Source organism: Alosa pseudoharengus, unplaced genomic scaffold, assembly GCF_046254945.1.
Source record: "Alosa pseudoharengus isolate Yale_2024_CS ecotype anadromous, Long Island Sound unplaced genomic scaffold, YU_APseudo_1.1 YU_APseudo_1.1_scf_18, whole genome shotgun sequence".
Lineage (NCBI taxonomy): Eukaryota > Metazoa > Chordata > Actinopteri > Clupeiformes > Clupeidae > Alosa > Alosa pseudoharengus.
The window spans coordinates 28,448,845-28,466,344 of record NW_027468650.1 but is presented as its reverse complement, the minus strand read 5'-3'; the positions used below and the strand labels follow the sequence as shown (position 1 = coordinate 28,466,344).

General features: G+C 45.3%; 1 protein-coding gene across 1 annotated transcript in view; it reads right to left on the bottom strand.

Moving 5' to 3' along the window:
- Window positions 1–17,500, bottom strand: part of LOC143131519 (uncharacterized) — a 125,678-nt gene that overhangs the window by 42,684 nt on the left and 65,494 nt on the right. Inside the window, exons 19-24 of the mRNA XM_076291165.1 lie at window positions 14,814–15,044; window positions 13,705–13,935; window positions 12,667–12,789; window positions 12,158–12,442; window positions 9,286–9,511; window positions 847–994 (exon numbers count right to left, since the gene is read on the bottom strand). Of these exons, the coding sequence (XP_076147280.1) occupies window positions 847–994; window positions 9,286–9,511; window positions 12,158–12,442; window positions 12,667–12,789; window positions 13,705–13,935; window positions 14,814–15,044 (1,244 nt within the window). The remainder of the gene's footprint in view (window positions 1–846; window positions 995–9,285; window positions 9,512–12,157; window positions 12,443–12,666; window positions 12,790–13,704; window positions 13,936–14,813; window positions 15,045–17,500) is intronic.

Here is a 17,500-nt window from a genome sequence, read left to right as displayed (position 1 = left end):
CCTCCCTCTCTCCCCCTCCCTCTCCTGTTCTTTCCCATGTTTTTGACCCTATTTGTGTCATTTCTTTTTCCCATGCATGCACCTACACACACACACGCGTGCGCACGCACGCACATACACACACACGCACGCCCACGCACACGCACACACACTGACCACATTTAACAATTTGATGATGGGAATGTTAACAACTCAAAACTAAAAAAAAAATTGGCCAGCAAACTTTAGTTCTGTACAAATGAGGTTGATAAGCTATCCCCACATGCCGACATCGAAACTAAGTATTCCCAAAATAAGTTACGTGCACAAACACAAACACACACACACGCACACGCACACGCACACACACACACACACACACACACACACACACACACACACACACAGGCTCTTAACTAACATATGCTGATGACGCATCAGGGCCATGCTAGTCTAATTTGCTGTCCATGCCCAGGAAATCTGCTCTGCACATTCACAGCTAATTCAAAACAAATTTGTGAGCAAAATGTCCAACGACAACAGCGGCTAATGAGGAAAAGGTTCGGGAGGGAGATACTTTGAGTCTATTTGCTTTGGCCATTGAGGCCGATCGATAATCACTTCCATTGATGAAAGTAGCGGGGGCCAAAGTTGGGGCTGGTAAATGAGTAAATATGTGTTTGTGGATGGGGAAGCGCATATGTGAGCACATAATTTGTATGTGTATGGAAAAGTGTATATGTGTGTCTGTATGTACATTTGTCTGTATATACATGTGTATTTGTGTGTGTGTGTGTGTGTACTGTATTGCTATTGATATACATATGAGCATATGTGTGCAAGTGTGTTTGCGTGTTTGTGTCGTACTGCATGTGGCTGAGCTGGCTGTGGCTCTTGTGTCCGCTGCGCTCCAGCCGGACGCTGTGGACCACGCGCTCGCTGAGACGCTCCTCTGCACTCCTCAGACCAGACTCCAGCAGCTCCACACGCTCCTCCTGACCAGCCAGGGCCTGGGCTAGAGAGAGGGAGAGAGAGAGAGAGAGGGAGAGAGTGAGAGATAGAGAGAGAGAGAGAGAGAGAGGGAAGAGCAAGCGGGAGGCAGAGAGCAGGAAAGAGAGAGAAATACAGAGAGGGAGAGAAAAGGGAGAAGGAGAGAGAGAACCAGAGAGAGAGAGAGAGAGAGAGAGAGAATGGGTGGTGGGGTGCAAGGGTAGAGGGTGGAGGAAGAGATGGGGGGCAGAGAGATGGGGGAGAAGGGAGGGGTGACAGAAAGGGAGAAAGAGAGAGTGAGGAAGAGATGGTGACAAAGGGATAGAGAAGGGGAGGAAAGATGGGAAAATAGAATGAACAGTCCAATGGGCAGAAATAGAGGGAGTGAGAAGATACCAAAAAAGACAAGAAAGGAAGATGCACAGAGAGAAGAATGGAGGGAGAGGACGGAAGAGGTAGAGAAAGAAAGGTAAGATACAAGCAGAGAGGAGAGAATTTAGAAGAAGTGAAAGATACAATGGGACAGAAATACATAGCAGGGTAGACAGAGGAAGAGAACGCTGTTACTCAGAGTACACTAAACCCCCACAAACAGAAGCACACACACACACACACACAAAACACACACACACACACACACAAAACACACACAACACACACACACAAAACACACACACAACACACACACACACAGCCTGGGCCACAGGAACAGAAGACAGGGAGTCTACAAAGCCAGGAGTTATCACAGCCCTCTAGCAAACACCAGGCACTCCATAAACCCACTGGGGCCTGGATGGCTGCCCTGCTCCTGCTGTACCTACCCAGCTCCGAGTACAGGAGACCGCGAGGGAGGGAGCAAGCAGGCTCAAATTACTCGCAGTTTCTGACATTTATTTATGCCAACACATAAAGATCCATTCAGATCATCACTTTTCTTACGTTCAGCATATCTATAAGCCTCAGGATGATGAGCTAATTTAGCAATTTTCTAAGTACTCTCTGTAAAAATATCTCTCGGGAGGGTGTGCTGTGTTATTGTTGGGGCCAGTGGAGGCAATAAAGAAAAACAGAATCAGAGGATAGTGAGGATAATAACTACAAAAAAAATATATTAAATAAATAAAAATCTTCAAAAAACACAAACCACTAAAGCCCTCATCTTCTGACTCCTGGCACGAGGACTCGACTGAGTGCTGGAGACGACTGTCATACATATGCCAGCATGCCAGGCTTGTTAGATGTCCAGTCTTTTGTTGTGGCACAAAGGTGAAGTGCCTTTTTCCATCAATAGATGGCACTCTCTACTTTGACGGAGGCCTACACTGCACAAATATCAGTCGGATAGCATTGGGCTGTTCTTTATTTAGAGAGCAATAAAACCTTACTGTTCTGCATTTGGTACACCTCTGGTATCGAGTGTGCATGCAAATCACGTGTGGTTGGCTGGTATATTTAGGTGGCCTGGCATTTTGTGTGTGATAGCACTAAGGGATAATTTACTTAGCAGGCATAATAAGACATAATCCTTTAGAGTGAGTGTCCGAGCTGCTCAACACTGCATTTTTTTCCCTGTTCTTTTCTGTGCGTCTTGAAGGCGGACATGAATGTGGTGCTTGGAAGTTGGTTGCTTTTAAAGCTTGATGACTTATTATTATAATAGTTGGTGTTGATTTGAGAAGGACTATGTGTGTAAGCGTGCATGTGTGTGTGTGTGTGTGTGTGTGTGTATGTATGTGTTTGTGAGAGGTTCTGGTGGGAGATAGCCATGAAGTAGGGAATGCAGAAAACTAATGCTAAAAAAGCCCCATGCTGGCGAATGATTAATTTATGGCATTGCAGAACCCAAACTGTTTAAATTTGGGCCGTAGGAAATTGAACAGCCAACTCGAATCACTAAATATTTAACGATGCACAAACACAGTCTCTGCCAGCTCACCTCGCCAGTTACAGAACCTCAAGGTAAAACGTTGTTGGAAATCTAAATAATCAATGTGAGTGGAGAGAGTGAGATGGGGGGAAAAATAAGCTTTTAAAAATACATCTTTGGCCTAAAATCATTGAAGGCATCAATTCGACGCGAGGCTTTAACGCTGTCCGTCCATCTGAACTGAGCGCCGGGTGATTCATCGGGAACAGGCTCACACACTGCGCTCGTGGACTCTACAATGCTACGCACAATGGCAAATGCAGAGGGAGCCGGGAGAAGCAGAGTAAAGGGGTTTTTTTTTTGCTACTTCACAACTTGGTCATCCTGAAATACCCACACCTCGACAAAAGCTACCGTCTGATAGCGAGAGAGGGCTGAAGGGGAGAAAAAGTCAAATATAAACATGTATTTATAGCTAAAATACATCATAACATATAGTCTATCTAATTCTCTAATATAACCCTTATTGAGGGAGTCCTCCATAGTATTCCTCTAAGGACTGGTGCTTGCCCATCTGAGCATCTCCTTTTCCTCAATCCCATGTTCCTCTAGACATATGCAAGGGAATGGGGGTTAAAAACAGCATCAAATAAAGTTTTCCTTTGCCTTTGGATTTGAGCCGCTCTTGATTCCAAGCCAGAGGCAGTCATTGCGCAGGCTCTATTTACAATCCCTTTGGCAGCCTTACAACTGCCCCTGGCTATAACACAGTGTACCTAATGTTCAAACTGGCAGGTAATCTTATGTCAAACATACTCCTTTGATATAAAATGATCAATAGATACTTGTAAAGAAGTAATTTCTCTGATGTTTTCTACCAAGAATTTTTGGTAATAATATATATATAATTGATATATATCTATATTTCTATATATGTTTTTTTTTTCTCTAGGAAAACACAAAAACACAGACACCAATTGTACAACAGCAAGCAATAAAGACAGCGCAGAAATGGTGTGCTTAGATGTATCCGGTGTACAACAATTTTTCGATCAATACCCCATGTAACACAATTATCTGCTGTAATTTAGTTGTATTGGGGGGGAAAGACTTGGCTGTGGACCACTCCTGGGTTTTAGATAGAAATGCACACTGATAATTCCATCTTTGAGATTTATACCACTGAGGTATGTCAAACATCTCAAACGTTGTGTGGGAGTCTTGTGCTACCACATGAAAGCGATCAAATTATAGATTGAAACAGCACAATGCTGTAATCATGGCTCTGATATAAATAAAAATGAAAGAATTTGAAATATCATAATAAAAGTCGTATTTCTGCATTTGGTTCTGTAATATGAAGTAACCCATCTGGATTCTGACGGCGGATCTTGTGGTAGTAGGGTGGACTTTTGGCAAAGCAGAAAAGGACCGACTCTATGAGAGGCTGTGGTTTTGCCGTTAGCTCAGTACGGGTTACGCCAGAGACAGAGACACTTTCAGACGTGCATCTGGTCTGTCCGCATAACGAAGCAGTTTCTGACCACGCATCGCGACAAAGAGCAGATTTTTCACTGCGCCCGCATTAGGCAGCCATTTGCATTTAAGCGTTTGGTACTGTAGGAAGGGTGCGGCAAGCATTCCACAATTAGAATGCCATGTATCATCTACCAAAGGCTCGGACATCTTCTCGCCCCTGCGCCACTGATGCGCGCACCGCTGTCATCAATCTCTGTCCAGCCAGCCAATCAGGACCTGGCTTTTCTGCATCGCTCGGCATGGGACAGCGCATGAAGTTCCACACCGAGCCCATCATACATTTTTTTCCAGAGTGTCCACCGCACCACGATGGGCTTAATGGTTCAGAATAAACGGCCGTGATAAGAGACGAAACGCAGCGTTGGCGGATCATTCTGAGATGCGTGTGTGTGTGTGTGATTGATTTGGGGGGAAAAAAAGATCTCTCCACTTCAACACTATACACAGCCACACACACAAGTATGAAAGCATCATATAAGCCATAATAGTTGACCGCATGTTAATTTCCGTGCACATACTGTATCTATAACACGTGAGCACACTCTTCATGGGGCTAACTGTGTATAATGGCGTGCTTCTGACCACTGCGTGTGTGAAAAGGAGGATGTCACAGAGTGTGATGAGGGTTCTATGGGCCTGAGCACCTGGCTCATTCACCACAAGGGGCTGGTGGCATTGGGTTTGGAAATTCTGAGTGGGCCAAGGTGCACCCTTAACCCCTCGTCGCTGAAGGCTGGCGGAGATCCTTTGATGGCCCTTCTCTCTCTCACTCTGTCCGTCTCTCTTTCTCGTGCTCTCGTTCAAGTTTGATTCGGTCCAGCTGCCTTTACACGGTTCAATCATCCACTTGAACTCTTCCCCACTTTTCCTGGCATCTCTCTCTCTCTCTCTCTCTCCCCAGTCCCCCTCTCTCTTCCACTCATTTTCCCCTCCTTCAACCGAAGAGATATTTTTCTAATGCAATCCATCACTTACGGGGTGATCAACACCAACCGCTATCAGGCGCGGCCTTGCAGAATCTTTCTTACATTTTACATTTTAAATGTGCCTGGGAAATCAATATGGCCGCAGCCATGTCGAAAGGGCTTTAAAGTTATGGAGGGTCGGCGGGGAATCTCATCAAGTGAAACTGTTTCCTTCACACCCCCACGGAATGGATATGCAAAAAAAGGCTAGCTGAGGCAAGCGGGTGCTAACCGTATGCATGGCCGAGATGGTGCTAAAGTAATATCATAGAGAGCCGGCAACGATGAAGTAGCACTGGAATAATAACCGCAGCAGACAGGGGAAAACAATAAGGGGATGCTGCCTAGGATGCTCACATAGAGAGACAAAGAGGAAGAAAGGAAGAAGCAGCAGCCGTGCTGCTAACTAACAAGACAATACCATTAGAACGCTGGAGAAAGATTGCCCACGGCTGAGGTGTTCAGCTCATTGTTTTGGCCAACCTTTGGTCTGCTTTCCATTTTGGCTTCAAAGGGCCCTTTCTCTCTGAGTGCGCAAGGTGCGCTCACATTTATTTTGATATATGCTTGCATAATGGTGGACACTTTGACATTTCCTGTGCGTGGATCAGATGTAATGAGCAGACGAAGCTCTCGGTGGATGTGTGTGTGTGTGTGTGTGCTGTGGGCGGTGTGGGGGGGGGGGGGGGTGGGTTTAGGTGGATAACTCTGCTCACCATGGAATGAGATCATAACCGTCTGGCCATGGACAAAGGAGTGTGTGTGTGTGTGTGTGTGTATGTGTGGATGTGTGTGTGTGTGTGTGTAAGGGGGGTAGGTGGCCAGTGATAATTAAAGCGCTTGGGATGGAGTGTCGTCTCTAGCCGAGGTGATCTCCCGGCGAGACTCAGGATGGCCGAGTTAATTCTTAATGAGACATTCCGTCGTGCGTGACAACAAGGCCCAAGCAGCCGCGCAACAAAGAGCCTCCGAGGCGCCTGATGATGAGATCTCCACGGTAGGCCCCTGCAAGAGTGGCCTGATCATTACCACACACACACTACATGCACGCACGCGCACACACACACACACACACACACTACCATACACACACACAACCACACACACACACACTACCACACACACTACCAGACACACACACACACACACACTACCATACACACACACACACACACACATACACACACACACACACACAGACTCAAACACACACACATACACTGACACACACAAAATCACTGTCTGTATGTCTGTCTCTCTCGCTCTCACACACACACACACATCCCCCGCGTGGCCATGTACAAGGAGCATCATTAAGGTGAGGAGAAGTCTGTGCATGGGGGTAGGAAGAGAGAGGTTGTGTGTGTGTGTGGGTGGGTGGGGGGTTGGCTGACAGACACACAGGAAACAGCATCTTCTCTTACCCTCACAGGACACAGTACTGCATTATATAAACACCATTAAAACCTCTAGTTAAGAGTTTGTTTATTGCATACAAATGCATGTATGTATGTGTGTGTGTGTGTGTGTGTGTGTGTGTGTGTGTGTGTGTGTGTGTGTGTGTGTGTGTGTGTGTGTGTGTGTGTGTGTGTGTGTGTGTGTGCATGTGTGTAAGAGATCAAGAGGGAGTATATCCCGTCGAACCTAATGTGTGTGTGTGTGTGTGTTTGTGTAAGAGATCAAGAGGGAGTATATCCCATCTAACCTAATGTGTGTGTGTGTGTGTGTGTGTACATGAGGGTCTTATGTTATTGTGCTCATGGTGCTGGGAGTACCTATGTGTGTACTTTGCACATATATATGGATGAGAGCTATGGTCCATGCTCCATGAATGGGGTAAGGCTGGATTCTGAGGGGCTTGCTCATCTGTGGCCATTCACACCTAATTGTCAACTCTTACCAGCACTTCAGTAGGAAGCTTCAGCTGCAATCACTGTCCCATCAACAAACACACACACAAACACACACCTTATTTCTGAGAGGAATCACACTAATAAACAAAAAAAGAAAACATAACAAAGAGTGGAACTGCTTGTCAATCTCTCTCTCTCTTCCTCTGCGGCAAATTTGTTCTCCAACTAGGGAGAGGGTAAGGCAGCTATCGAGTGCATTTACTACCGCTGCTAACTACATTTATCAGGGGACGCCATGCAAATACCAAATCAACGGGGAAGGACTCAAGAAAACAGAAATGAATCTGTGCCTTATGAAATATTAATCTGGTCGAGGACTTGTGGGGACCTGAAGGAGATGACCTTCCCCTAGTGAGTGTGTGGGGTGAATATGTGTGTGTGTGTGTGTGTGTGTGTGTGTGTGTGTGTGGTGAGTCTATAAAATGTATGTCTGAGTGTGTGAGAGTGTGCTGTGTATATATTTGTGATTATATTGAGCATTTAAGGTATCTGTGTGTGTGTGTGTGTGTGTGTGTGTGTAGTAAGTGGGGTTTATGTATGTGTGGTGAGCATCTATTGTGTATGTGCATTTGTGTGTGTGTGTGTGTGTGTGTGTGTGTGTGTGTGTGTGTGTCACACCCCCACCCCATCCCCCGTGTGTGGTGTTACCTTCCCATCACAGCAGTGGTAATTATGGTGTTTTATTAGCATGGTGTTAATGAGGCGTGCCCAGGAGCCCCCGCGTCCCTAAGGTGGTGATCAGACACGCCCTCCGGTGTGTGCTAATGCCTAAATAATTCAGCCGCGTGCCCTGCCACATGCCACTCAAACAGACACACACACACACACACACATTGACACACAAAGGCACCACATCTGCCCAAATATTAAATAATTTAGATTTACATGGCTGTGTGGTGGAAAGGTATGAGGTTTGGTAAACACAAAAACCACTCAAGTGGGGTGTGTTTGTTTACAACATTCGTACCCTCTTCCACACAACCATCCCCCCCCCCCCCCCACACACACACACCAAATCATGATCAATGGCAGATTAAATCCAAAGCAGATTAAACATGTGGGATGGACGACTAAATGCGGAAAATGTTGAGTTTTCATGACGTGGGGTGAGTGGAAGGGGATGATTCAGCCGCCATACTGATGCTGGGCCTCGCCACCAGTGACCCCCTCTGCAGATGGTGCAGAGACAAACCAAGAGACAGAAGTCTCTTTGTAGAGACATGGGTACAGGAAGCAGGGGCAGGGAAGGGACATTGAGACAGACCACTAAACAAAACAGAAGAAGCCACGCCAGAGACAAAGAAACAGAAACACACAAGGTGGGTTTCCATTTGGATTATTTTACGGCTGAAGAATTCGGCTGAGGAGTCTGTGCGTGTGTCAATCTGCTATGTTAGACAAATTAGAAGAGACACTCTTCTAATCAAAGTTGGAGTTGTAAACAGTTGAACACAAAATGTAAGGTTGCCTAAACGAAAACACTGTGTAAAATATAAATGAATGTAAAGGATTTGTTTTTGAATGGTGAAAAACACTCTTTGGTGCTCTCATTTATACTGCTGTAGAGGCCCTGTGCTGTGCTGTGCTCTTACCCATGTTCCTGTAGAGGCCCTGTGCTGTGCTGTGCTGTGCTGTGTTCTTAACCATGTTCCTGTACAGGCCCTGTGCTGTGCTGTGCTGTGTTCTTACCCATGTTCCTGTACAGGCCCTGTGCTGTGTTCTTACCCATGTTCCTGTAGAGGCCCTGTGCTGTGCTGTGCTGTGTTCTTACCCATGTTCCTGTACAGGCCCTGTGCTGTGCTGTGCTGTGTTCTTACCCATGTTCCTGTACAGGCTCTGTGCTGTGCTGTGCTGTGTTCTTACCCATGTTCCTGTAGAGGCTCTGTGCTGTGCTGTGCTCTTACCCATGTTCCTGTAGAGGCCCTGTGCTGTGTTCTTACCCATGTTACTGTACAGGCCCTGTGCTGTGCTGTGCTGTGCTGTGCTGTGCTCTTACCCATGTTCCTGTACAGGCCCTGTGCTGTGTTCTTACCCATGTTCCTGTACAGGCCCTGTGCTGTCTGCAGCTGCTGGCTGAGCCGACTGAAGTGTGTGCTGAGCACATGCTTCTCCTGCTGCTGGCTGCACGACTCCTGGCGGGCGCTCCGCACCTCCGCCCTCAGCCCCTCGGCCTCCTGGGATGCCGCACGCACGGCCTCCTGGGCCAGCTGGAGGTCGACCTCAGCCTGCCGCAGCAGCTCATCTCTCTGCTGGACGGCCTGGTCCGAGAGAAAGAACAGGAGGAGTGAGCTCACGCTGAAGACCCACAGCTGATGCAACAGATCGCGGAGCTGAGGAGGTCGTTTAGTCTGGCGTATGGGTATACACAGAGCAGTTTTACATCCTGATTGACTTTTATTCATTTTCCGATGCCTTCTGCAGAGTGACTTGAAATTGAAGGGAAAAAAGTCAAAAAGTCAAAAAGTCAAGGCAGACCTGTTGACAGCAAATTCAAACATATTAAGTGGCTTCATCTAAGCAAAAAGAACAAAACAGAACAGAACAGATATTAAAAACTGAATAGCTAATCACTACCATATATCAAACACTAGCAATTGTCTTTGTTTCATTTTGATCCTAATGATGGGTACAAAAATGCCCTTGGTATTGCCAGCCTAAGAACCAAATCCTTTTTTTTTCTCTATCCACCCATGCACTGAGCCTGTAAATTTCCTTCACTAAGCCGCTAAGACTTCACAAAACCAAAACGAAACCAGATGGCTGACATGAAATACTGGACATGTCTTCTAGTCTTTCAAGCTGGACTGCACAAGTCCTTAAGACTGTGGACATAGACAAATCCATGAAGTCTATGAGTCTATGAGGTACAACTTCATCATGGAGTAACAGCCTGTATGTAAGTAAAGTCTGGTTTAGTGGAGCTCAGTTCGGCCCCATCTATATATAGAATACACAGCAATGTACACGGAACACTGAGAATGAGAAACATAATGCATCACCACATCTACATCTACAAACATACTTTTTTTTTTTTTAAGAAATCATCATCATCATCATTACTGGTCGACAGTTATGATTCCATTCTCATGTTGCTTCTTCCATTAGAAACGAACATGTATAATATATAGCGTTTTTAAGTGTGTCTTAATGCATTCCCCATTATTAAAACATCCTTTAATAAACGCCAATGAGCTACAATGACCTGACAGCATAGTGGTCCCATTAGGGAGCAGCCCTTGTGTAAAACAAATGTTGCACGCCATCATGTACAGAGGTTACATTGTGTAAGATCACCGTTGTCGTGCCTCCGCTGCAGGTGCCCGCCGGGCGAAGGCACACGATTGGTTGCCCGCGCTTGGCACGATGCCATTCCCGGCTCGGACGCTTTATCATGCACCATCACGGCTTCTGATAATTGGAATATTTAGTGCCCCCCTTCATGTCTTAATTGGAGTCAATTGCGTCCGCTTGCCACGCTTTTCTTTGGCATTAATCCTGGGCTAATTTGTTTCTGTCAGTCTAATGAGAAGTCTCTATGTGTGTGTGTGTGTGTGTCTGGTGGTGGTGGTGGTCGGGGGGTTAACGCTTAATGAAAGCCTTTTAAATATTCTCCCCGCTTGGGGGGGGGGGGGGCACAACAGACAAGACGGGTGACAAGGTGTTACAAAGAAAGGTGAGTGTCCTTGCCTGTTGTCCCATCTGACGAGCCAAACAAACACTCAAAGAGGCAAAGGTGATCAGAGATTAAGGAAGAGCGCAGCTCATTCTACCGCACACTGCAGGGTAATTGTGAAGGAAAAAAATAGAAAGAAAGAAACAGGCCGGGTGAAGCTTGCCTCAAAGAAAAAAATGTGCAGATCTGCCGTTATGCAAGAGCATTTTAGGGCTTTTGGGAGTAGGCTGCCAATTTTACATAAACAGAGGCTTGCATATTCCCCTGTGTGAAATCATTGATTTGGAAGGACTCACAAATTCCTGTCTGACAATGTGGGAAACAGAGAGAGATGCATTTTCTAAAGACAGGCCTCAGCTGAAACTTATTTAAAACGATGACCCTTTCAAACGCTGCTGGCAATGGTCGATAGCCAAATTTACACAGATGGTAGGTGTCCAAAATCCATTAATGTCAAAAACAATGTTTGTCTTCTAAACTTTGAGGGAAAAATGTGTCTTTGTAAAAAAAATAACCTTGCATAGTTGCATATATTTTTCTAGTTTACAATCAATAGCCATGGACACACTGGCCTGTGAATGTCGAGGACTCTAAATGGTCTCATTGCCAAGGTCTCCTACAGCCATATCAAATAAATCAATCAACACTTATTATCAAAGCTTTGAACAACAGACTTGAAAGACTACCTCAAAAATACCTTGATGTTAAAACTCTCTGCAAGAAAGTTGACTGACAATGGCATGGGTAAAGCCTTGCTTATAAAACTAGAAGCCTTTATCAGAGCCTGTGTCTGGGGGCAGGGTCTCTCTTTGGTGATTGTCTTAATTGTCACTTAGTCATGTTCATGTTATATGTTCCACTGACGCCCCCCCCCCCCCCAGTGTGTATGGTATAATCATATGGTGCGCTGGTAGTGTTGTGGCTAAGGAGAAAAGTCATGGGTTTGGTTCCTGGCTGCCACCGTTATGCCCTTAAGCAAGGCACTTAAGCCTGAGTTGCTCCGGGGAGACTGGCCCTGTAACTAATTGATATATGTATGACGCTATGGATAAAAGATGAGAAAAATCAATATGTGATTTAGTTGTTCATGCTTTATGTTCCACTGTAATTCCTTCTTGCGTGGTTGTGTGTGTGTGTGTGTGTGTGTGTGTGTGTGTGTGTATGGTAAAATCATATAAGGAAATAGCAATAAAAGCGACTGTAAGGTGACTTGGCTGGTTTCAGCACTCACCTGGTCCTTGAGGGTGCAGGTGTTGCGGGTGAGGGCGAGCTCCTGCTGGAGGTCAAGGGCCTCCTGGTGCAGCCGGCTAAGGGCGGCTCTGTGCTCACTCTGAGCAGAGGCCAGGCCCAAACGCAGGGACTGCACTGCCCTGTCCAGCTCCTGCTTCTCCTGGGCCCCGCTGCGGAGCTCCGCTCTCAGGCCTTGGGCCTCATCGTGCAGCTGCGCCAGGAGGCTGTCGCTCTCCACGCTCCTCTGGCCGTGCTCTTCAAGCTGCTGCCTCAACAGGGTCACTTCCTGTCCAGTGGCCCAGTTATAAAGCAAAGCATGATGGGAAAACTCTTTGATGGAATTCCCAAAAGGCATCAAAGTGTTTATCCCACACAGTGGATACTCCCACTTTCTCTCGCTCTCTCTGCTATATATTTACATACAGGTTTTGTAATACTGGGCTGTAACCAGGAAGACTAATCCTAAACAAACAGGAAAAACAAACACTGACGCAGCGGTGAAGAGGATACCTTCTGGTAAAGATCTCTTTGCCTCCTCTGAGCTTCGTAGTCATCGTTGGGATGAGAGTGACCGAGCTGGAAGGTGCTGAGGTCAGTCTCAAGCTGAAGGCATCTTTTTTCATACTGGGCAATCTGGAGAAGTAGAAATACTGGGAATTCATTTCACAAAATGGCATGGATCACTGGATGCCAATCAAAATGCCTTCTTGGTGCCAGAGAACAGTTATCCGCTCAAGTTCAAGATGAAGTTGAGGTCACCATAAACCACATGTATATATATATATATATATATAACTGCACTATTAGAGGCATTAGCTTAGCAGTATGAAAGAGGCAGAGAAACACCCACGGATGCGGCTGTGAGCAGACAGATTAAAATAAGAACGCTTCACGATGTGGTTTGAAACTTACTGGAGCATTAGAAAACACTGCTCCAAAAGAGCAAGAAAATCAAACTCATTACCGAACGTAATAAAGTATAAAATACAGTCATTCTTCAAATCGGTAACTCTTTTATAACGCACAAATTAAATTTGATTTGATTAAAATTACACTCCGCCAGTCTGACCTTGTAGGCAGCAGTTAAGTTCATACAAATTAAATTTCTCTGCAATAAAGATGATTCATTTGTTGCCAGACATGGTAAATATCCCGGGAAAGAGGCGAAAGCAAAGTGACACGGGCACAGCTTCATTCATCTGGACCCCAGTTCTGTGTACACAGCACAGACACCAACCCGCAGACGGCAATAAATCACTGCATACATACCAAATTACCAGTCGGACGTGATTAAGACATTATATGGGATTACGGAAAATTTACATTTTGGGGGGGAAAATGGAGGTAGGTGCTTACATTGCTTTAGAGTCCACTCAGCCAATAATAATTTGATTTACTGTTTGTAGAAAATCTAAATGAAACCAAAGCCCATGCTTGAAAAATGTACATTTCAGCTGGTAATGGATTTCAGCCCTCTGGATTTCTCCGAGGACTTTCTCTAAGTGAGTTAGACATGGAAGGAACAGGCAGGTGAACTACACAACAAACCATGGCCTGTCTGTCTTCCAACTCTGCGCGGAGTTTCTCGATGGCGCGGTCGCCGTCGGCGCGCCGCTCACTGCTGGTGGTCAGCGTGTCCAGGGTGGCCTGGAGCTCCTCGGTCAGGTGGTCGATGGCCTCCTCTGCATTCTCCACCTGCCGTCGCTTCTCCTCGCCACGAGCCTCCAGGCGGCCATTCTCCTCTCTCAGGCTGCTGATGACTTCTTGTGCTTCAAGGACCTTCCATTCATACACACACACACATACACACACACACACACACACACAATATAGTACCGTTTGTCGCACAATACACAGAAAACAGAGACACACCGACACACAATAACACACAGTTATTGAACAGCCTGCATGGTAGAGATACAGTATCCGCCACTTCTTTCCATGCACCACGTGCCTGTGACAGTGTTTGTCCATGTTCGCCTCGAGAAGCTGCAGGAGTGCTTAGTGGCTGGTCAGTAGGGCTGTCACGTTACGTTCGAAAATCAATTGCACAATCGATTGGACCAACCAACACAAGTTTCGAAAAACTAAAATAGGGAATCGATTTTAACCAAATGTCTATTCATTTTAAATGAATTAAACAAATAAAAAATATAGATGTAATAAAACCATAGATTGAACAAAACTCACAAACAAGCAGAAAAAGAAAATAAAGAATTCCGAAAGTGCAGTAGGCGTTGCGAAAGGTAAAAAGAAAATTCCCACCAATTTTACGCACTGGAAACAGCCAAAAGTCTCAATCTGCTGGTGCTGGTGTTTTGCCAAAAAATGGAGGCCGATGGTTATCAACCTGTACGACATGAGACAGACGAGTGATAACCCCTAATAACTTGAGGCATTCGATATGGAAGCACTTCGGGTTTTGGACTGTAGATCAACTAATAGAGAAGGACAAATTGTGCGATCGTGAGTTCCTACGTAGGCGAAATTTGTTTGACATTTCTAATCGTAAACACAGCCATGTTGAAGCCTGCAGTAATGTAAAGTAACATGGAAAATCGATTTTACAATCGATTCAATGAACACTTCTCAATTCTCAAAAATCAAACAGGATTTTTTCACAAAAGTGACAGCCCTACTGGTCAGCTTGCAGATACCTGCTTCCTGGAGTAGCGCACTTCCTCCTCAGAGGCTTGCAGCTGCTCTTGGAGCTGCTGGACCTTCTCCATGGCAACAGTGTACTTCTGCTTCAAAATGGCCGCCGTGGCGTCCTGGTCCTGAGTGGCGGCCGTGACGCCCTCCAGCCTCTGATGCAAGCCATCGTGCTGTTGCCTCAGAGAGGTGAGCTCACCCTCCAGGGTCCTGACCCTCTCCTCCTCCTCCTTCACCTGTTGGCATAAAACACACATATAACAGACATACAGTAACACAACGCAACACACACACAAACACACACAACACACAAACGAACACACACAGACACACATGACTTTGCTTTTGTCTAATAGAGCAACACTGCACAGCTCACAGCAGGTCCCCCCATATTTGGGTCATTTGGAGGACTTAAAGCACAAAAGGGATAAGGCAGGGAAGGTAAGAATAATGACACGTCCCATGAATAAACCCTTTGAGCGTGAAATGCTATGAAATGCGGTTAGTGTGAGACTCTTTAAAGAACCAACATACCAAAGGAACTTAATGAAAGCAAATGGGAAAATGTGATTAACCCAAAGTTTATTACAAAGGATTCCCAGTGAAGGAAACTATTTTCTTTAAACCGCTGGGCCACTCCCCGGCTTAGACTCAAGAGTGATGAGCCAACCCTGGAGTCTGTGGTTGCCGGGCAGATTGGGGAGATGCAGTGGTTTTGAATTAAAATGAAGAGTGCAACTTGGCCTTAGCCGAGTGTTGCTATCCATGCTTGAGCGCAGAAGTGATGTTTTCATTTTCACGATTTACAGCCGGGGCCCCCCTTTTTTTTTCTTTTCTTGTGAATTCAATAGGCACAGGCACAGGAAACATCAACATTTCAATCCAACAACACATTTTACCTTCCAAACTTCATACTGTTTGATGAAAGAGGTGGATTTACTGTATAAATAGTGAACAGTGTTAAAACCTAAAAGCACCAGGGCGCACAATGTATCAGGGACAAAGCACAGTCTTCACTTTTGAACTGCCAGGGGAGAGAGACGCACAGCTCTGTCTCACTTTGACATGCTGAACGGTGGGGATTTCTAAATCCTCTTTTCAAAACAGAGGGAAGATAATAAATAGAAGAAAAAAGAAACCTCCGGAATGTAAACCATAGCTAAAAACAGTGCTGACCACCACTGGGAAAGGCAACAGTCGTCCAGGCCCACTGGTCTCTGTCCTCACTGGGGCACACTACACACTACTCAAGTCAGATGGCTTTTCCAGAATCTGAAATTCCAGAAACAGTAACTGTCTTCTTACAATTAATCTGTCCACAAACCTGAAAGAATTTGGATTAAAAAATAAATAAAAAAAACTTTTGCCTTACTTGTACAGTGGTCAGAGATGGCCTTGTGACCTCCAAATGACCCGTGAAGTGAAATATAGACACTAACTTCTTTCAACAAATCTCTTTATGCCTAATGATGGGCATGGACTCATACACATGAATACACAGAGCTCATTCTTCCATCCTTGAATTCATCATTCTTGAAAGATGCCACAATCACAACCTTTCCCTCAATTGAAAGTAAAGACACTGACAGAGAGGACAAGGCCGTCTACCTCACACACACACACACACACACGCACACACACTGCTTGAAAGTCCACTCCACGGCAAATGAAATCATCGGGATAAAATGGTAATATGTCTCTGATGTTTTTCACATTCCAGTAAGTTTCTGCGGACACATTGTTCTGTTGAAAGGGCACCAAAATTGACCTACTGATATTCTTCTGAGTCAATGTGATAACACGCCTTTGATTCAGAAATGACAGTGAGAGACCGTAATGGCTTTGATGTGTTTCTCCTTTGACTTTTTCAAAGACCTTATGTGCCCCCTTCTCTGTCCTACTAACCAGAGAAAAGAAAGGAACATGACCCTTACAAAAAAAAAAAAGAACCGGAATGGAAAAATCTTTTTGTGACTTGAACCTGTATGTTAAATTAATTATCCTTTTATATCGTGCTATTTTTTCCATCTACAGTATCACATGCTGTGCTGCACAAAGACCTAATGAGTCGACTCTCCATCCCAAAGAAGACCCATTGTCTTGTCCGAACCAATCCTGATCGTGCCAACTTCGTTCATCTTTGGAAACTTTGAAAATCAATTAAGCACTTAAGTGACCCCAGTACACCAATTAGGGTGTGTACAATGTGCTGGCTTTAAACCTGAGAGAGTGCTCCCAAGCTCTGTTTTACGAAACAAAGGACGAGTGACACCCCTTAAAATAAGCCTGATCACAAGGCCCGGCAGTGAACTCTTTTAGAAAATGACCAATTAACACTGATTTCTCTCTCTCTCGCCCAGGGCACTGTTATCGTTGACAACATAACAATACTGGAGGATCATCAGACGAACCAAGTCAGCTTGACCTCCATAGAGATGGGGTCACCAAGAGATGGACCATGGCAGGACCATGGCAAGGCATATACCTCTCTATGTACGGTGTATCTATTTACTTTGTATCATTTTACAGAAATTTTATCCATAACGATGTATAGAATTATATAGATGCCATTTTTATACATGTGCATTCTGGATATGGAAGCCAAGACCTTGGTTTGAGATCTATAAACTCGTCCTCAATCAAACAGTGGGCAAAATACAAAGTCGGGGAAACTAGCAAACTTTAACTAAAG